Source organism: Empidonax traillii, unplaced genomic scaffold (assembly GCF_003031625.1).
Source record: "Empidonax traillii isolate 1590-97213 ecotype Southwest subspecies unplaced genomic scaffold, ASM303162v1 scaffold18:size2335232, whole genome shotgun sequence".
In the NCBI taxonomy this organism is placed as follows: Eukaryota; Metazoa; Chordata; class Aves; order Passeriformes; family Tyrannidae; genus Empidonax; species Empidonax traillii.
Genome location: NW_020955211.1, coordinates 257,690 through 280,201, shown reverse-complemented (window position 1 = coordinate 280,201; position 22,512 = coordinate 257,690). Strand labels below are relative to the sequence as shown.

Genomic DNA, 22,512 nt, shown 5'->3' with positions numbered 1-22,512 from the left:
TAGTAATAACATTGCAGTGGATGTTCTTCCTGGTATTGCACTGAAAGCTCCTGTGTAGGAGCCCCTGCACTTTTAATATAAATGTTTTATATATTAGCTTTTCACTGTGATGATTGTACACAAATACTATATAAGTTACGTGCCCCTGTAAACTTACCAATTATCTAAATCATATAATTGATGCCTAATAGTAAGTTTAGACTAACTGACCTGTTTAAATGTCTGTGCTGAGGTTTAGCTATGGTCTGATCTGATGTCATGGGGAGAACAGGGACTGCAGCATTAATTTGAGGCACCTTGCATATTATTGCCTAAGATACTAGCAATCACCAATTATGAATGTTTTCCACTTAGGTTTTTTTCTAACCCCCTCTCCCAAATGTATCCATCTTTGTCTCATGACACCAGTTTCTGAACACTTCTCCTGTAGGTAAGTAGTTAGAAGTAAGGGAGCAAATAATAACTAATTATTTGCTAGTTTCATGCAAGGGAAGGACAAAGTAGTAGAGCTTCTGATTAAGCACAGTTATATAGGAAAAAAAGTAGCCATAAGATTTTTGTTTCAAATAATATACTTAAAGTGATTTTTTTTAGGGGAAAAAACCCAACCAAGGGAACAGATGAAAACCATTATTTATTAAATTTTTTATTCTGCGGCAAAACGCATTTTATCCTTTTCTGTGGAAACAGTCAATAGCTTGGTCTCAGGGGAAAAAGGTTTACAAACCTTTTTCTAATATGGTATACTGTCAGTGCTCATATTTATAGTTATTTGCTTAATTGTTAAGTCAATCTTCAGTGCTATGTGTGACTGTTAATTACAATCTGTTCTCATATTCTCAGTGTCAGTAACCTCACAGCAAGTTTGTCTTGCTCAGCTTCCACCTGCAGGCTGCTTACCTGCAGCCTGATTACTTGCATGTTAACGTGAGGACAACATTGGAGCTGTTTTTAGAAGGAATGGCATTTGATGGTATGTTGCAGGAAGTTTGTGGTTTGGAATCAAATTTTAAGCAGGCATACAGTTTCAAGGTATCAATAATGTAGAATGTGAGGAAGGGGAAATTCAGTAAATTACAGTCCTCTATTTATTCTTCCTGAAATAACCCCCCCAAAAACATGGTTTAATTTATGGTGTATAAATCGCCAGGCACATAATGGTAAAGCTTTTAGTGTAGAATCCTGTTGCAGTTTGTGTGGTTTCTTGAGGGTCTCTCCCAACTGCTCTGTGAAGGTTTCCAGGGCTGAGATCACCCCCAACCCCCACTGCCCGTCCCTCGTGGCAGGGACAGGCGGCGGAGGCACCTATGCCAGGAGACAGACACCACGCAGCACGCAGGGAGTCCAGCAGTGACGAGAGTTTATTCAAACCTCCCCCCAGCTTATAAGGGCTGGTGGGGAAAAGAGGAGATTGACCATTTAGATAGCCAGTACAAGGAGACAATATAATAACTATGGCAACACAGGAACCAATGATAGACAAGTGAGTTATCAACTTCAAACCCCTGCAGAATCCCTCTCACCTCCTCATCACTGCTGTGAAAATATTTGGCATTCTGTGCCTTACGGCAAATTAGCTAGAATTTAAGGTTCCAACAAGCTAAGGGTATTAAAATGACTATTTAATAGTGGTTCAGTTAATAGGCTTCTTAATTTCACTATAAAGAAAATTAGCGTATGTTTATGTGTATCTGAATGCAAAGTTTTCCTGAGTCATGAGAATTGATCAGAGATCATTGACATTTGCTAGCAAAATAAAAAATCTAACAACAGTATGAAAACGTGGCATAGCATAAAGATGCATTAGAAGTTAAGTAAAAGCTTCAAAACAGGTAAAAGCTATTTATGTATGCTCAGGTCTATATACTCAATAAAAAATAACTAGTTTTTATTAGCCTTGAAGCATATAAGAATCATGGAGATAAACTTTTTAGCAAGATCTGTTGCAATAAGACCAGATGCAGTGCTTTTAAACTGAATGAGGGTAAATTCAGACTAGTTATAAGGAAGATGTTTTACAGTGGGGGTGGTAAAACACTGTAACCCCATAGTAACTGAGTGCATTTGGATTGGTCATTATTTTCTAAAGTTACACTTGGAAAATCTGAATGCACAGTATATTATAAAGTGAACTGCTTACTCTCTATACCTCTCTAAAATACAGTATTTAACTATACTACTGTAGCAGTAATGACATGCAAAGTAGGAGACTTTGTATTTAGTATGCCTGTGATGATTTTTTCCCACTATTTAAGTGAAATTACATTTATAAGCTGGTTTAAAACTATGCTCTTAAGGTTTAAGCACTGATGCTGTTGGCAGCTGAGAAAGGAGCTGTCAAAAGGCATAAAATCAAATTAGAACCCTAAGACCTGTGTTATGTGTGCACACTGTGCATATGGTGTATAGCTTTTTAAATGCTATGGTATTGGCACATACATGGTCTGCTTCTCAAAGGGAGCAGGATTTGCAGTGTCAATATCTGTCTTACATTTTTTAGTAATAGATGTCATTACACGTGTATATATGACTACCAAAAAAACCCTGCTTTGCAAGAATTCTTCATTATGTTGTGCAGTGAGCCCTTAAAAGAGGTATTTTCAAAAGCAACAGTAATTCAGTGAATTTGTTTGGTTGATTTTAAGTACTTGGTTTGAATTTTTTATCATTATTTTTAGATTTTAACAGATTTTTAATAATTACAGGTTATAGGTTCGTGCATTAAGCTTTTCAGAAAGAATTTTCAAAGCCAGTATTGAATTCAGTGGGAATTTTTCTTGTACCCTACCTACTATTGTCTGAAAGATATTTCTCTTAGCAGCCTGAAATACATGCAGATTGTTTATGGAGTAGATGTATAAAGATAATGAAGAGTGTAAATCCATTTCCTAAGAAAGCCTACATCTGCCCACATGTTATCACAAACTTGTACTTCTTTATCTCCTAGGAATATACAGGGTTTACAGAACATTTCTTTTTGAAGAAGATAGGACCACTTCTTTAGCTGATAATTCCAGAATGAAAATGATATTCTGAGTAATTCGTAGTGTCAGTCAAGACTAATCATCAATCGGTGTTAAGCAATGCTGACTTATTTTTATATGTCATTGGGCGTCTGGCTGTTAGAAGAAGCTAGTGGATGAGCTTAAGTAAAAAGTTTACTGCACAAAAAAAAATAGAAATTGGAGAACTAATGGAGTACTATTTATATTAGGAGTATAATAATAATGCAAATGTTTTGAGGGAGCTACTTCTGACACTGCTTCTCAGCATCCTTTATCTTAACAGAGCAGTCTGTTAAATTATGAAAATACTGTTGTTTCAAGATACATATTTGGGGCAAACCAGCTACAGGCTAATTCATTCAGAATGTTGTGGAGGCAATTTGTTTCAGTCAGATAATGCTGGGCACTGAAATCACAAATGGTTTCTGAATCACATTTTGTCAGCGATGTTCAACACGTTCAATACATATATAGGTATTTATATAACTGAGGTAAAAATCTGCTTAACAAAGGCCCTAAAAAAAAAAATCACAAAGCTACTGAAAAATTAAACAAGGTTTAAAAATTAGATATGAAGGAAAAATTGAAAATTTGATACATTTTCCCAAAAATTCTAGTTCTAAGTCAAATAAAAATACTAAATTTCAAAACATGCAATCAACTGTAATAATAATACCAAAAAAAAAACTATCAAAAACTCATTTAAACATGCGGTGATGTTTGTAAATAATGTTTAAATACTATATTGTAAAAAAAAAAACAACAAACCAAAAAACAACTAATAATGCATTGACTAACCTGCGTAAGTTATATCTTATTTGGCTACCATGGCTTTCTTTGTGTAAGCTCTTGGTAACATCATGACAAATGAACATTAATGAGGGGTAATAGGTTTAAAAAAGCTTATCCTTATTCACAAGTACTGCTTCAGCTGTCAATGCATTCTAGAGCATGATGACATGGTTTCCAAATGTACAAAGAGGGTTTTTTTTACTCACAGCATTAGGTACACTTAATGTCCTAAAAAATTTGTCTGAAGAGTGTTCAAGTTGAGTAAAATGCTATGTGTTATCACACCTATTATTTCTGGGGTTTTTTTCTCACATTAAATTGACTTGGACTTGCATGTTCATTTTCAGCTTTCCCTTCATGCACGCGTTTTTCTGAGTTAATGTTTCATATTTATTTTCATTTTTCCATTAATTTCTTCCTCTTCAGGTGCAATCTAGCTCCTGTGGTGGAGTTTGCTGCCGATGTGGGAACTAAATCTGATTTTATTACCATGAACCCATCAGTTGTACAAAGAGCATTTGGAGGCTTTCGGAATGAGAGTGACAGAGAAAAATTTGTCCATAGACTATCCATGCTGAATGACAGTGTCCTTTGGATCCCAGCTTTCATGGTCAAAGGCGGAGAGAAGCATGTGGAGTGGGTTAATGCATTAATCCTTAAGAATAAATTGAAAGTGCGAACTGCCTATCCATCACTGAGACTTATTCATGCTGTCAGAGGGTAAGTGTATGGAAAAGACTGGTTTGTCCTTAGCACAATGAAACTCATAACTAGAATTCCTAGCAGGCAGAAAAAAAGATCAATGTTAAAAGGAGTATGATATTTCCCTTATTGATGTAGTGGATTGCACTTATGATAAGTTTGTTCGGTAATAAATGTCAGCCACTCATTTAGCCTGCTCTAATGCAAACAACTGAAATACATTAGCATAATAACTCATCGATTGCACTTGATGTGTAAAAATGTATCGTTACAGTGATAAGCTAATTTAAAAAATAGTGTGAATTTAAAGGATATCAGGGAGTTATCAAATAAGCGTACAGTGAAAGTGTAGCATGTCTTCTTTGGGTCAGGACTATGAAAACAAAAACCACAATCCAAGAAGCATGGGAGGGTAAGGTAGCAACCGTGTAAATAATGAACTCTGGCAGATCTGAAAATACTGGGCTCCTTCATACAACATCTAGGATTTGTAGCAGTCTTTCTCCTTTTGAATTTGGCCAGGTGCTTGGGCAATTCAAAAGCATTGATCAGAATCACTGAAAACATTAATGTAACCACTTGTTAAAAAAAAATAAAAATCAATTCTTTGTGCAGAGATTTATTTTTTTTTTATCCCCAGAATCAAAAAAGACTGTCAGTTGAAGGCTTCAGTGTCTTTGTCACTATAAGTACGAGTATATGCCTGTGCCTGAATAAGATTCAGAAGATGATAATGCAATACATTTGTGCAGCAAATTATGACAATATGATAATATTCAGCTTGAGTTCCTTGAACTATACTGTCTGAGATAAGTTTAGAAGGGATGTTTGGAATGTTACCTCAATCTAGTATGAGAGTAAACCTTAAAAAGAAATTAGGATATTAGGACTTTGAATATGCTTTTCTTCTTTTGTCATGTCTCAAATAGATTACCTGCTGCATTCCCCATGTGCTGCACTTCTGGCACTGGAAAAATTTGAAAATCATTTGGAAATCCTTTAATTTTTTACCATGTTCCTCAGTTTTGTTACAGAGTTATACTTTAGGTATTTTATGGACCTTGATTGTGTTGAGTTTTCAAGTATTCAAAATGCCCATAGCACTTGGGTAGGTGTAATGGGGTGTGTGTGTGTGTGTGTGTGTGTATAAATCTGAATAAATAAAATTGCTTCCAGTTTACAAACAGCTGTTCTAATTTCCATCTGCTAAATCTGGGAAAAATTCTCAAATGTGAATGGTAGTTCAGAATGTGTAGTCTTTAAATTGGCCAACTTGTAGGTCCTTTAGGGGGCTTTGTCGCAAAAAAAAGAATTAGCAGCTACATTGTCTTTCTGAGAGACGCAACAAAAGCTTTGCCATCAGAATTGTTGAATTAGACTATGCTGTGTTTTATATTATACCTAGCAGTGTCATCTGATATGACTGCAGAAATTTGTCCAGTTGTTGAATCTGTGCTCTAAATTTTAGATTTTCTACTTCAAACCTTGTTGTTTAATCAACTTGCATTCCCCTTTTTGTTCTTTCAGAAAGTAACCTCATATCTTTGCTACTGATCTTTTTTGGTAATTTGAATAAAAACAAAACAAGAAGTCCAGTTTTGCTTTGGTCTAACTTTTGACTTTATAAAGTGAGGCAGATGAGGTGGGTATGTCTTCGTGAGTCAGTTTTGGAAATGATACAGTTAGCAGTAATACATTTGAAACAAATGTTCCTTAGATGTCTTAGATGACAGTCTTAAAGACACCAGTCCATAATAATGAGCTTTGTATTACAGTAAAGTAAAAAACATCTTGGGGAAGAATACTGTCTCTTTAGAGGCTGAATTACATCTCCCTAGAATCTGTTAGGTTTGTACATCAAATGGAATACTATGGTAGTATAAGAATGCAGTAAGCAAAAATTGTTCTTAAAGAAAAGTGTGCCTGAGATAAAAATTAATATTTTTTACAAATAAGAAAAATATCTTAGAAAATAAAGTAAAATATAAAGCTGCATAACCTGGTTATGAAATCAGTCCGTTTTGAGTTGTAAGACTGTGAGAGTTTAAGCAAGTTACAGCTGCTAACTTCAGTTTGAAAATAATGGAAGCTAAATCTTCTGACATTTAGAACTGTATGCAACTTACATACTTAGTTTTAATGAAAATCTTCATTATACTGTATTCTATCTGTTGTGCTTATGTTTATTTCAAATTCAATTTGATGATATATGAGTCTCTGGGGAAATAAGAAATTCTTACAAAATGCTTCTTGTTTTATGAATCTGAGCTACTGTTGTGAATTTATTTTGATGTATTTTTTTGTATGTTTGATGCCTTTGCAAGCTCTCCACTTGCAAGTTGAAGTCTTTGTGACAGTTAACAGTGATGACCCAGCTGAGGCCTGTGGTGCTGCAAAATGGAAAGGGTAAAATAAACAGAATGTGAAGATTGCTGTTAGTTGAATGAGGAGCAAAACCAGGAAATCTACCCACAAAACCTGCATGTTAAAACACACAGTAAGACTTGTGCAGAGCATCTAGTTTCCTTCACAGGATGCCTAAGATATGTGCTAGACTGAGATCTCAAGGCTTATGCTATGTCTTTCAGCTTCTTAAGTCTCTAAGAGAGATAGGGTTTGGTTTATTGACAAAAGCATAATAAGGAAAGGTAAATTACAGGAAGTGGGTTTTGCAGGCTGTATTAGTTTACAAAGGAGGATTACTTGCATCTGCAATCTTTGTTTTGTAGATTGTGAGTGTTGTCAGGTAGTTATATCTTTGTACTTGAATGTAGCTAATGATTTTCATTAAATGCCACAAAGGTTTAGAGCAGACACATGGACATGTAGCATTTGCAGTCACAGTCCTGTATTAATATTTGTAATATCCCCAAACTCCTCTTAACCTCCATGCATGTAAGTATTCACTTCATATTGTTTACAGTTTCTTGCCTTGATAATTCCAAAGCATTATGGTTTTATTCTTTGAATATGCATATTTTTATTACATAATAATTTATGTGCAGATAGCTAAAACTGTTTTAAATTAGATTTTAGTGATAAGAGAATCAGAAATCAAGAAAGACATTGTGAGTCTTATGGTGCTTTTTATATCTTGAAACGCTCCCAGATTAGTAACTACCTAAACACAATGAGATATTTGTTAGACCATGCCAAAGACAGGAGGATCTACTGAAAAACTGTCCGCAACACTAAAGCATATTCTTATGGAGATGAATACAAGGCGCAATTTTGTGTTTAATAGGCTAAATTATGCCTTTAACCTTTCTCATAAGACTTATGCACCACGTTGTTTTTCTTTTACCACAGATATACCTGCTAGATGTGGTACACCACAGGGCTGTATCATAATTCAGCTGTTTGAAATGAGGCTTTTGTTTGAAACTTTAATGTATTATGTCTTTTTAATTTAAAAGTATAAAACACTTGGCTAATGAAAACTGCCTAAAAGAGAAGATGCACATCCTAAAAAAGCTACAATTATAAAGTCATCCTTTTGTTTGGTTTGTTTTTGGAAATACAAATTCCCAGAGTAAATTTAAATTGATATCAAGAGTTCTTTAATTCACCTAAAATTGTATTAAAATATGGAAAGGTAGTATATTGTGGGGCAAATCATTTAGTATTTAATCATCAGTAAAGTTATAGTTCCAACCTGACGTATTAAATACAAATAAAGAACGCTTAATGCTGAAGGGTACAAGGCTGACATCCTCAAGGTTTGGAAAGTATTGTCTCTATTCCTTTCTGCCAAAATTTTCCTTCATTAGTCTTTAAAGCATACAGTTTAGGCAGTTTCTAATGGCAGAACTTGAAGTTTCTTAGACTTCTGATCTAGCTGAGGCCAAATTCTGTATTTCTAATACAGATAATGTAGAGTTTGTCTTATCTAATAATGGGCAGTTTTGCTGCAATTACATCCAGTACTTAAATATTCACTTATATTTTTCCTTCTTTTTTAATGAAAGAAACCTTATGGGCAGTACATAGTATTTCAGAGTTGCCGTTGATCAGCGAGTAGAATAATGACTCATTGTGAGATAATTTTTTAAAACTTTCTTATTAGTACACTTTCTGGGTAAAAAAAAAAAATAATGTGGCATTGGAAAAAGAAACTACTTTTTGGCAGATTCCATGCCTTAAACTTCTGAGTCATGGCCACTCCAAAATCTCAGAGGGATTTTAGGTTTTAAAACCAGAGTCTAACATGATAACTACTTTTTTAATCAGTAGCATATCATAAATGGCCCTTGGATTCAGATTTTTTTCTTCTTTACATTTAGGTCGAGAGGCTTCATGTGCTAATTTTTTTCTCTTTTTTGCTTTTTCACTTTTTAATCGACAGGGTTTGAAAATCAGATTTGAAAAGTGCTTTGGGATCTGTTGCATGATTTTTTCACAAAGCTTCTCTAATTGACGGAACTTTTAATGTAATTGTGCACATATTGACAAAATAGTTGAGATAATCAATACGTAACAGAGTTCAAGGTGGAACTAGAATCTATAAATTAAAATATTAACCAATTAAAAGGATTTACTTGCTCTCTAATGTCATTGCGAAGAAGATTATTGTAAAATGATTATAATGAGCAAACAACACAACTTGAGCCTGAGATTTAATGCTGAACTGTTTCATTAGGATTATTTGTAATAATATTTTCCAAATGAAGTGATACTCTCGAGGTGTGGACAGTATCTGTATAGAGTCATGTCTCAGTAGCAGAACTGTAATGGAATATGGATTAAACAGTAGACAAACAGGAACTGAGCCTGCTGGGATTAGAGTCCAGATCATGTTGTTTACTTCCAGTGGTGGCAGACAACCAAACTTAAAAGTAGGATCTGCAAACACGTTCTGCTATGGATCCCCCCTTGTGGTTCTGTGGAGTGATTAGAGAGGGTTTCTGAGATTAACCATGTTGCTGGTGCATTAGGTGGAGGTCAGAGTTAACTCCCAGAGCCTTGCACAGCTTGGTTTTCTTGTGCTTCTGCTGATGAATATCCGAAGACATCCTCTGAAGGGGCTGAACACCATCAGCCTGTCACCCTGCCAAGCAATACAGTCTTACAATGCACTAATTTTTTTTCTCCCATTTCCTTTCCTAACTCCACAAAACAAAGTTCTCACGCTCATCTGTATGTGTAAGAATGTTTTCTTGGCTTTTTTTCCTACTGGAACCATCCCATGAAGTATTAGTCACTCACCAGCAATATCACTGAAATTGCTTAACATAAGATTCCTTCCCATCTTTTGGGTAAGAAACAATTGCATTAACCTCCTGTGGGATTTGCTTGTGCTTTGCTTATTTCCTCCTGGATACTGCCTGTAAAAGATTAGTATTATCCTGCATTAAACATGGCAGAACTCCCACTGAAATCTCCGTCTTTTGCCTATGTAAGGAGTACGCTGTTCCTATTTATGGTCACTTTTCAGTGCAGGGTCTTTTTTTTCTTTATTAGTTAGAGCAAACAGCTGTTCATGTAGTGACCTTTTGCACAAATTTACCACGGCTCCAGAGTCCTTTACTCAGGGAATTACAGAGAAAATACTTTCAGAAACTCAGACATGCAGAAATCAAGTAGTTCTCCAGCAGCTCTGTTCTAAGAAACAACTACCGTGAGCAACCTATATTGTAAACACTTCTGTTTCTTTCCTTACTGCTAAGAGATTTTACTTAACAGACTCTACTTTTTTCTTTACTGCTAAAATGTATTTCTGAAGAAAAGGCATTTTGGAATACATGGATGAATAAGTAATCTCCTCAAAAAATAAAAGATTATAAAAAATGGCCATTAAGCTAAAAATAGAATTCTAAATATAAAATGACTATGCCTTTTGCATCACATATTAAAATACTCAAAATATTGGGGAAAAATTTGCACTAGTTTCTCATCTTTTCAGTGAAGTACAATCCCGTTTTTTATATATATGAATGTGCAAAACAGGAGTTCTACATTACAGTACCCTAACGTATCCTTAGAGCTGGCTTTGTTTATTAGGTTATACAAACAAATTAGATGCCACTTAGTTTGGATTTTAAGAATTTAATCTATTGTGTGAGGTTGTTCTTGCAATGCCAGGATTCTGTCCTGAGAGGAGAGCAGGAAGTGATGCTCCCATTCCTGAAGTGGAGACACTCCAGGTTAATCTTTCAGTCCTGCGCCTAATTACCAGGGCTGCAGCAACCCTGCACCTCCTGAGGGTGCCCCTTCATCTCGTTCAAAGTTTCTCAGGATGAACTTTTATTACCTTCGCACAAACTCTCCTATTTTATGTGTTTCTGAAAGATCATAGAATCACAGAATTAACTGGGTTGGAAGAGACCTCCAAGATCATCAAGTCCAACCCTTGATCCAACCCCACTTGATTACTAGATCATGGCACTCAGTGCCACATCCCCAGCCTCATCTTAAAAACCTCCAGGGATGGTGAATCCACCATCTCTCTGGGCAGGCCATTCCAATGCCTGATCACTCTCTCTATAAAGAACTTCTTTCTAATATTCAACCTAAACCTCCCCTGACGGAGCTTAAGCCTGTACCCTCTTGTCCTGTTGCTAAATTGTCTGGGAGAAGAGACCAACCCCCACCTGGCTACAACCTCCTTTCAGGGAGTTGAAGAGAGTGATGAGGTCACCCCTGAGCCTTCTCTTCTCCAGACTAAACCACCCCAGCTCCCTCAGCCTCTCCTCATAGGACTTGTGCTCAAGTCCCTTCACCAGCCTTGTTGCTCTTCTCTGGACCCGCTCCAGCCCCTCAATATCCTTCCTGAACTGAGGGGCCCAGAGCTGAACACAATACTCAAGGTGTGGCCTCACCAGTGCTGAGTACAGGGGAAGGATCACTTCCCTGCTCCTGCTGGCCACACTGTTCCTGATCCAGGCCAGGATGCCATTGGCCTTCTTGGCCACCTGGGCACACTGCTGGCTCATGTTCAGCCTCTTGTAAATCAGCACCCCCAGGTCCCTTTCTGCCTGGCTGCTCTCCAGCCACTCTGTGCCCAGCCTGTAGCGCTGCAGGGGGTTGTTGTGGCCAAAGTGCAGGACCCGGCACTTGGCCTTGTTGAACTTCATTCCACTGGATTCAGACCATCTCTCCAGCTTGTCCATGTCCCTCTGCAGAGCCCTCCTGCCTTCCAGCAGGTCAACACTCCCTCCCAACTTGGTGTCATCTGGAAATTTGCTAATGATGGACTCAATCCCCTCATCTAAATCATTGATAAAGATGTTAAACAGTACTGGGCCCAGCACTGATCCTTGGGGGACACCACTGGTGACCGGCCACCAACTGGATGCAGCCCCGTTCACCAGCACTCTCTGGGCCCAGCCCTCTGGTGAGTTCCTAACCCAGCACAGAGTGCCCCTGTCCAAGCCATGGGCTGCCAGCTTTTCCAGGAGTATATTATGGGAGACAGTGTCCAAGGCTTTGCTGAAGTCCAGATAGACACATCCACAGCCTTTCCCTCATCCACCAGGCGGGTCACCTGATCATAAAAGGAGATCAGGTTGGTCCGACAGGACCTGCCCCTCCTAAACCCATGTTGGCTGGGTCTGATCCCTTGTCCATCCTGTAGCTGCTGTGTGATTGCACACAGGATGATCTGCTCCATAACCTTGCCAGGCACTGACGTCAGGCTGACAGGCCTGGAGTTTCCTGGGTCCTCCTTGCAGCCCTTTTTGTAGATCGGTGTGACATTCGCCAACTTCCAGTTGTCTGGGACCTCTACAGGGAGCCAGGACTGTTGGAAGATGATGGAGATGATGGAGAGCTTGGCAAGCTCTTCTGCCAGCTCCCTCATTACCCTAGGATGGATCCCATCTGGTCCCATGGACTTGTGTGGATCCAGGTGGCTCAGTAAGTCACTGATTATTTCCTCCTGGAATACAGGGGGCCTATTTGGCTTCTTGTCTCTGTCTACCAGCTCCAGAGGCCAGTTGTCCCAAGGGCCACCTGTCCTACTGGTGAATACTGAGGCAAAGTAGGTGTTAAGTACCTCTGCCTTCTCCTCATCCCTGTTAACTATGTTCCCCCCCCAAGTCCAACAAGGAATAGAAGTTTTCCTTGCCCCTCCTTTTGTTATTAATGTATTTGTAGAAGTGCTTTTTGTTATCCTTAGCAGAAGTAACCAAATTAACTTCAAGTTGCACTTTTGTCTCATTTTCTTTCTGCATGACCTAGTTATACTCGTAAACTCATCCCGAGTAGCCAGCCCTATTTTCCATAGTCTGTAAACTCTCTTTTTATCCCTGATTTCCTTCAGAATCATTTTGTTCAACCAAGCTGGTCGGCTACCTCGCTGGCTTGCCTTTTGGCACACTGGTACAGCCTGTTCCTGTGCACTCAAGACTTCCTTCTTGGAGCACATCCATCCCTCCTGTACCCCCTTGTTTTCAAGGTTTTTTTCCCAGGGTATGCTCTAGACCGTTCTTCTAAACAGGCCAAAATCTGCCATCCGGAAGTCCAGTGCAGAGGTTTTATTGGTGGCCTTCCTTGTATCCCTGAGTATTGCAAACTCTATTAATTCATGGTCACTGTGGCCCAGATAGCCTCCGACCACCACATCTCCCACCAGCCCCTCTCTGTAAACAACAGGTCTGGTGGGGCCCCACCTCTGGTAGTTTCATTTGCCAGCTGATTTAGTGATGTCTGTCCAGATATATCTTACTATTTGAGGGTGAATTTTCAATGGAGACAAATACAATTTTAGTAGAGGAGGACCTGAGGGGGAAACTGAATGTGCCCTGAACTGACTGCTTTTTGTGTTTATTATTGCTGGCTCCATTCTGTCAGGTAGGCCATGAAAAGCCTGATCATGATAGTAGAAAGAGGACCATTATGCTTATTTTTATTTACTTTTATTATTCTTATTTTTATTTACCTTTTGACAAAATTCAGTGAGTTTTTGTTTGAGGAGAAGTTTTTCAACTCTTTTGCTGTGGCAACTGTTTTGTTCTTTATTATCAGCAACATGTATACTTAAGACTACTAAGTAAAGTCTTCTAAGGTTGAATTTCAGGTTTGAACTAGCAGACAGCAACAGGATTAGTCTAAGAAAGAGTAGAAATGAAATTTCCCATTTTCAAGTTTTGCTGTTTAGTTTAACTACCGCGAGCAACAGCACTGTACTTAATGCTAATGACTGCTAACAGCTATGCAGGGAATAAGTAACATAGTTTATTTTACAGTGTATTTGCAGATTTGTATATATTATAAAAAACTACTTTAGGTTTTTGGGGCTTTTTTTCTTTAAATTTATCATCTCTTACATAAAATCTCTGTTCCCGTAAACTACAAAAGTGTGTCTGTTAACTCTCATTTGAACATATTAGTAGCTATGCAACTGAGAAGTAAACTAGAAACAGTTCTTGTAATCTATCTTTGAGGAACAGATAACAGAGAGGACTGGAGTCCATAGGGAATCATGTTGGCCAGATAGCATTAATAGAATTGGGAGTAGCTTCTCGGAGGATTTTTTTGACATGTGAGATGAATTATTTGTTGATTCTGGATGCCACATGTGCATGAGAAAATTCTGTTAGGTTTCCTTCCTTGTTTTTAAAGTGATATTTCTAAAGTAAGATAATGATACAAATTCTACAGTTTTTTGTTTTGATAGTAATGCCTACCAAGAGTTTTCAAAGATATGTGCATTTAGTTATGATGTTACTGAGCTTTTGTGATGAGGAGTGGTTGTATTAAGCATCCAGCTGGTAGTGGATTTCATCAAATGCTTAATTAATGAGGAAACATAGAAATAACTAAACAAAGTTGTAGCTTTATGCACTGCATGGTTTCATGTTTGCCTTTGGTCAGTTAAGTCACTGGGTTGTTAAAATGAATAGTGCTTTGGTGAAATAATACACTGGCACAGTCCTTAACGGTGGTGTTAGTATAGGGAGGAGCAGTTTGGCTTAGTATCTTCTGTAGCCTTGCTTTTTAACGCGCATGAGTCTCTTCAAGAATGCTTTAATGGATTTGTTTGAAGTCTCCGAGTTCTTGTTGGTATACAGAGAGAGATTTGGGTGTTTCAGCAGCACTGAGCAGCGTTTGAACATTTTTTTGTCTGGAGTTACCAAATGCCAAGGCTAATAGCTATCTTCCTCCCAAACATTTGTGTCAAAATGTAAGGTGGTGTGTTTTGTGTTTGTGAGTAATACAGTGTTAGTAACACACCAATGTTTTGGCTGGGCCTGAAGGGCACTTGCACAGCCTCAAAACTTCCCCCATCTCACTCTCCCTGAAACCAGAGAGTAGGCTGGTAGTGGGCAAAATCTGGGAAGGGACACAGCCAGCACAGCTGATCTGAACTGACCAAAGGGCAATGCTATGCTGTGCCATGCCATGCCATGCCATGCCATCTAGGTAGTCTTAAGTCTTTATCTTGATCCTCGAGTTTACTTGGATTTGCCCTTCCTGTTCTCTCCCCATCCCACTGAGGTGGGGAATGAGAGAGCATCTGGGCAAATCTGTCAAATCACCATGTAGGGAAGGAATGTGTTTATTTGCTGAATCAGCCATGTTTAAGCTTTTCAGAGACTAAGGGAAGCCTATTAGCCTGTTTCAGTTTACATCAGAGAATTAGAAAGTGAGAAAAAGAGTGAGCATTGCTGTATTTCAGACCCATGGGAGGGTAAGGTCAAGGCTGGGATACTTGGTAATGTTTTAAATACAGAACATGTTTTGAAAGAGAAAAACCTGATTAATCAGGTGACAGATCTGGATTCTACTTCTTCTGTGTTGGAAGGCACACTCTGGTTGAGTTAGATGCTAGTGTCTGTGTTTTGGGTGGAATGAGATTTAAGTCTCTCACTGGTACTAATTTCTGTCCCATTTGCAACTGAAGTCTCTGTCCCTCTGTGTTCTGTTGCATACCTTGCTTCCAGCAGAGATTGTTCCAATGAATCCTGGTTTAAGTGTCCTGCCGTCCTTACGCTCATCTGTAGATGTACACACCTGTACGTGTATGGGAGGTTAGTGTATTTTGGGGATTCACATTATGAGTTCAATGCTGTAACGTTGCTGTGTTGAAATGCTTTTTTGAGGTTTGTCCTTCAGTCTTCAACAAGTGAATTAATAGGCCACAGGAAAAATTAAGAGAATAACAGCTACTTCTAATATATATATAAACCACTTGTTTCTACTTTTTTTATTTTCAAACAATATTCTGTATTGAAATAATAGTTGTTATACCTAATAAGCACTGTGGAAACAGCTTATTGATGTTTTCTGTCTGTATTTAGTGTGAGAAAGTGTCATAATTTGCATTTTTTTAAGAATATATTTAGTAAAGTAGACAAAGAAAATTGAGTTAGAGAAAGTTATTTCTAGAATTTGCTTTTTCATTTTACACTTAGTTGTACTTTATTGTCTAGCATTGGGATACAGGGTACTTTCCAAAAAAAATGAGTAATCAAGAAGACCTATAAAAGGATATGAGAGAGGACCCTACTGAGAACAAGTGCAGCTCCTGGTTTCAGAATGTTTTGGAGGAGCTCAAGGGGGATTTTATTTGGAGGGGTTTTTTCCATTTCAGTACAAGTGTGGACACAGTTACAAGAAGAGTTGACAGAGAGGAAGTAGCAGTGGGTGTTTCATAGTCATACTGAAACCAACAGGTGGTACAGCTTCTGGTTGTATCAAATTCTTTAGCCTTAGATGAAATGGAACATACGTTAAAAGACTGAGAGGGCAGTTGTCTTTGAAGTCAGAGTAATGTGTAGTATGAACTTTACAGGTGAGGCCTTGCCTTTTCTCACCTTTTAGTCAATAAGGGTCAGAACACAGAAAATGCAATAGGAGGAAGGTAGTCTACAGAATATAGCTCTCAATAGCAAGAAGCTTTCAGAAAATAATGTCAATAAATCAGTAAAGAGAAACCCCAGGGTCTGATAGAGAAAAGGTCAAGGGGGAAAGTCCTCCCTCCATGCGGTAGTGTGTTCCCTCTAAAGAAGGGGACATGCACTCCTGATAGGACCTGTGTGGCTGTGTGAGAACTCATAAGTACAGCTGTGAGCCCTTCTGGGGAGACTGTGTGCCCAGGAGATGGGGCAGCATGGCCTACTCTAGGAGGAGACTTGTAAGCTGGCACTGGAAGCAAAATGCAGGGCTTGACCCATAGATCACTGACAGCAATTAGGATTTCTGCTGCCTGCAAGTGGTTTGTCATGGGTGTCCATAGAGGAGTTGATTTACTGTAGTTAGTGGGTTTCCCCCAGGGATGTTTCATAGTGGGAGCAGATCTAGAGAGATGATGCTCTCTCTCTCTGGAGTTCACTAGAAGGTGAACTGGATGAATTCAGGAGAGAAAGAAGAACAAGTTTGAGAGGATATGGGGTAGAGGAGGATTTGACTCATGCCTTTGTGAATATCTACTCTCTGATGTTGTTCATAGCAAACCGACTTTTCTAACTGCATCTGTTTAGAGAACATTCTCATCAAAGAGTATAATGCATAAGAACTGTCAAAGAGCACAAAATTTGCCTCGGATCTCCTTATTTTAACTCATGAGGTTGCTAGACATTATTGCTATTTTGGTGTATGATCATCCTCTAAAGCAGAGGTGAAAGAGAAGAGGAAATCTGTCTTTCTGGGTTCATTTTCAAATGCTATAAACTTGTTTGTGTTATGCAAAGCAAGTTCCGGGCACAAAATATCTGGGAAATGTGCCAGTGTGTAAACACAGTTTATCTCTATAGCAGTGATGACTTGAAGTTGAGTAGGTTGAATTCAGACTGAAGATGTCACTTCAAATTACTGTTAATTACATGGTTGATGGTAACTTAGTAAAGCCACTGGCAAAATACTGTGGTAGCATAATAGTAAATAACAGTAAGACAGTTCAGATTTTGTTTAAAGGCTTTACTCAAGAAAGTGACAACTATTTCCTTTCCTTTTAAAATAATTTTTAAATGCGTTTTCAAGGCATATTTTTTCCTTTTTCTTTTCTATTTCAAAATTTTATTTTATTGTAATCTTACAGCCTAGTGAGCTAGGTAGTTGACTGTGTTAGGGATTGTCATAATTCTGTATTTGATTTATAATAGCAGTAATAAAATAGATAAATAGTATACACCTACCTGCTGCATGCCTATATTGACAAATATTAAAGTGCATGAAACCTGCAGAAAGAAAATAAAGCAAATTGTACAATGGAGAGGACACATTTCTAAATTTTTTGGCAAATACTAGCCCATAATGACAAAGTCTTTTGTCATATTTCTCTATACTCCTCTCTGACATACACAGTAAAAAGAGAAATTGATGCAAAGGCTGTCATCAGCAAATCTTGGAGGAAAGCAGGCTAAAGACAGAAAATCGTTTTGGAGTAAAAACATCCATTAATCTTCCTACTTAAAAAACACAGGAATTTCTCTTAAGAAGTTCTTGCTTGTAAAATCAGTAGTGAGATCTGCAGCCTTTCACACAGGTATCATATATTTGTTTCTGACTGAGTGTAGCCATGACTAAAAACAGTTTTTTTCTTGGTGTATAGCATATCCTTGTGAAACCAGTTGGTGGGCTTGGCAGAACTCCAGTCACATCTTACTGCTGCTTAATTGGCATTTTGGCTGGCATCATTTGCAGTGGAGTTAGAGCTTAATAGGATGTGAAAAGTGAGCAGCGTTCATTCTTTGAAGCTGCTGGTCCTTTGGCATGGCAGCGTGTGGACTCCTGTGTGTTGTTTAAGTGTGCTTTTCATATTTAATGGATTTTCTGAGTCAATTTCTCTCTTTTGAGCTCCGCATTAAGTTGTGATGAAGCAAATTGTTTCTGTTCAAACACAGTCTTCAACACATGCTTGAGTGAATGCTTTTTGACGGATTAAAGGTTTTGTGTAATCTTGATCCTAAGGAGTAACTTCTGCCTCCTTAATTTACTGAAGTAGTTTACTTTTATTTGCTTGAAGACTGTCTCTTCTGGTTGGTTAATTCAATGACAACGATGGGATTTATTAAGGTATAATCAATAGATTTTATATCTGATTAATCTGTTCTGGTTCATTGCACTGATCAAATTTAAGGACCTTTAATGCATATTTTCTGTAATAATCTCTAAAAAGAAGACTTCAGATAGTATTGATTAAATCAAGAGAGGTCACATTTTTTTCTATATAATTGAATTTAGTCTAACAAGTAACATAGCACTGAATGTGTTGTTTCACTCTAGCTGTCCAGAGCTGATTTTAAGGCATTGTTGACTTCAGATGTCAGGGGAAGTAAGGCACAAGCTGAAAGTAGTTTTAACTTGCATATAGTTCAATGAGCAAAGAGCATCCTGAACATATGCTCAAATTCACAGGTTGCAGTTTTCAACATCAGCTTCAATATCAATGCCATTAATGAAATGCTTTCATAGTAGAGGGCATAGTAGAGTCCTCATCCTGGGATAATCTTTATAAATTTCCCCCCCTTACAAATACACAGAATATAATATTTCACAGCAGAATGTCCCATTGGTTTCTCTTTTTTTCTCCCCCCCACTTTTTTTGAAGTGATCAAAGCAGAATTTACAGTTTGAGTAGATCCTTCCATTATTGTGTTCCTAATTCCCTAATATGTATGGTAGACACGCTGCATTTTATTCTTATCCCCCATATATTTGATTTTTCTTGTTTTCTGAACATGACTTTACTTGCATTGTTTTGAAGAGAGAAAATTAGATAGGGGTTTTTTTTGTTACAGAAATACACTTACTGGGCATTAGCATAAGAACAGATATGTAGGAAAGACTAGATCTTCAATGGCAAAAGCTAGAATTAGGACAAGTTAATAATTTTAATTACACCCCTCTAGTAATATTCTGATGAAATTTTCATGGGAAAAATGCTAATCAATTGTAAATTATAGTAATGCTTCCATAAAATATTGAGAATTCTCTAGATTTGGAAAGGTGCATTTTATAAATTTATTCCAAAGTTTCCTGTGTGTTTCAAAGCACTTAGTAATGTCCCCAGTTTGATGTATCTTATTATTACAACTTTGCAATAAGACTACGTAGCTTTTTTTTTAGCTTATCCTTCAACTGAATTGTTTGTTCAAACAGGAGATTTTTCTTTGTTCCTGATTTGACATGGCTTTCCCAGAGAAGCTTTGGCCAATGTAGTTGAAAAGTGTTATCCGATCAGACCCACTCTTTCTACAAACCAAATTCTTTTTTTCATTTCATTTGCCCATTATTGACATGGAGATAGCTTTGCATGTGGTAATCTTTAAAGAACATTTTTTCATGCCCTCACCAATTCCCAGAAAAAAGTCATAACCCCAGGGCACAGTTTACAAAGCACAGAACTTCAAGATTAACATGAACATTGGGTACATATAACCAAATTACTGTGCAGAACATGGGTCAAATTAATTTCTTAGCTGCGGTACCTTTGCTGACCCAAGCCATTTTCAAAGTTTCCTATGAAACGGCTGCTTCAGTAGTCTTTCTGAGGCTTAAGTGGCTACCCTGAGAAATATAAATGTCTATATATAAATATAAAAAGTCTCTTTCCATAAAAAAGGAAGGGAATATGGCTGGTGGAAAACAGGCAGCCTTTTTATCACTCTGCCTGATCTCTGCCTATAGTCTTATTTTACTGAGTAGAAAATTTAATCTTTAAAGCCAATAAAATAGTCTTGTGCCATCTTCAGTGTGCTCATGATTCATCCCTTTCCTTCATTGCTTCTGTTTAATCCAAACTAATGCCTATACCCTTTTTTTAGAGAAGAAAACAAGCAATATTTACATCGTACACAAGGGGAGAAAAAGCAATTGAGTTCCTGTAAAACATGCTTGAATTTTTCTAAAAATTGGAATTCTGGTCATATAGTTCAACTCTTACTCATAATGAAATGCCCAGCTCTTCTGAAAGCCCTTGGTCATGATGGCAGTGAGCAGGATGCTAGGTACCTCATTGCTAGCAAAGCTTTGTGGAGGTGGAGACGGCCTTGAGAGAAGAGCTTGGTCTTGTAGGTTTGCTCTGTAGAAGTCCCTGTGCCCATTACCAGTTAGTTTTCTCACAGCTGCACTACTGTTTTCTTCCAGAAATTACTTCAGCAGATGGGAGATGATGACGCTTGTTCTGCTTTTGCACTGCAGCTCAGGGTACACAGCACCTGCACAGTATTAAACTTGTCCTCCACCCCACCTGAGCAGATCAAGCCCCATATTTCCTGCTGTCATACTATGCCTCTTACCTGCTGGGGGCTTTTCTGGGGAAAGGGATGCTTTCTTTCTGTCCTGCTGGGATGCTTCTACTTTAAAATAAAAAAAATAAAAATACGTTTACAGTTTTGAAAGTCTGTGTTTATGAAGGAAGGATCGAGGGACAGCATCATGGTTATCTTATGCTTTGAAATTAATGATATAATGAAATTAACATAAAAAGCATTGGTTTATCAAGGATTGAAGCATAGGCCATTTCCTTTTGGTTAATGCTTTTATCAAATACTAAAAGAGACTTATTCCTCCTGTTACCTCCTTCTAAACCTAGATTTCTGTTTGTTTAGATGAAAACATAAGGAGCTAGTGTGGGTTCAAATAAAAGTACTTTATAGTTTGGAAATATTGCAGAAGTGGGACAGAAATTGAGAACTGTTCCCAGACTTGAACATATCCTGTTACTTAGCTCTGAAGGCTTTCTCCTTCATATATAGTCCTCACTCTGCCATTCCTTCAAAATGTTACATTATTTTATTCTTCTTAGAATCTGTGTTGCTTTACTCTGTGTTGTCCTGTTCTAAAGTATCTTTTGAGAAAGTGTAATTAAGAGAGTATATATCCTCTAACTTCTCACACTTCCACAAATGCTTTCGAATAACAATGAAAAGGTTTGTCTTCTTTCTCAAAATCTTTTTTTCCCCTACCTTCTTATTAATGCTAATATTTTAACTTCTCAAATATCACGTAATATTTATCAGAAAACTATTTTAAAAATATCTGCTTTGTGTAATGGCTGTAAAAGGAACAAAATTTGAGTGACAGGTAAGTGTGTTAAGAGGGTTTACTTGGAGATCAACTTTCCAGTCAAGGAACAGAGCTTGGTATATAATCTTTTATATATAATATATAAATTATAAATAAATATATATTTATTTATATAAATATATATTTATATATAAATATATAAAAATTTATATAGAAATATATAAATTTATATAATCTTGAAGCCATTCAGGGTTATAACATATATGTTTCCTCAGATTCTCTCCTTGTCCAGAAAAAGGAGTTAAAAATCCATAGAAATATACACAACCAGATTCTGATGGATAGACATATAACAGAATTTGTAGGTATGGCATAGAAAGATGTTGAGTGTGCTAAATTATCTGATATTTGAATGTAGCCCATCATATCTGGTTTTCCTTGTCTGAGATGACACTTTGAGTACAGCAATGGGAGAGCACATCTCATATTTTAACCTAGCCAGAAGTCATCTATTCCAGTAGCCAGTTAACAATTTGAATTCCCCAGTATCCAACTGAGTATGATGGTTGCCATAAATTGTCATATGTATTTGTCATTAGAGTCTTCTCAGAAGATCATTTTAATGTTAACCATCTTTAAAGCAGATGTCTGGGTTTTATTTTTTTATTTGAATTTAATTTTTGTCAATAACTACAGGAATTCATTATCGGGTAGCAACATGCTATTTAAGTAACATTTCTTCTGCAATCATGCTCATAGTAGAACGTTCCATTTTCATAAATATAAGTTTATCTAGCTAGACACAGGTGAAATTAGGGTGCATTTGACTGAGTATTAAACCACAGGTGATATTTTATTGTGGCAGAAGCAGGTTCAGTGTTTTTATAGGGCAGAATATTGAAATTCTGTAAACACTAAGACAAAGTGGTAGTGACAAAGCAATCTTTTAACAGTGCTTATGGCTGTAAAAAATGTATGTATCTCATATTTATCAGAGCATACTTTTACATCTTTAATTGCTTATTTTCAGGTGTGGAAGGAGTTTTCCTCTAATGCTTCATCCCTTCGTGGTTCCTCTTATTTTTCCAGATCATTACAAAAC

General features: G+C 37.3%; 1 protein-coding gene across 1 annotated transcript in view; it reads left to right on the top strand.

The window, feature by feature from the left end:
- Nucleotides 1-22,512, top strand: part of ST8SIA4 (ST8 alpha-N-acetyl-neuraminide alpha-2,8-sialyltransferase 4) — a 54,870-nt gene that overhangs the window by 22,612 nt on the left and 9,746 nt on the right. Inside the window, exon 4 of the mRNA XM_027896699.1 lies at nt 4,224-4,517. Coding sequence (XP_027752500.1) covers nt 4,224-4,517 — 294 coding nt within the window. The remainder of the gene's footprint in view (nt 1-4,223; nt 4,518-22,512) is intronic.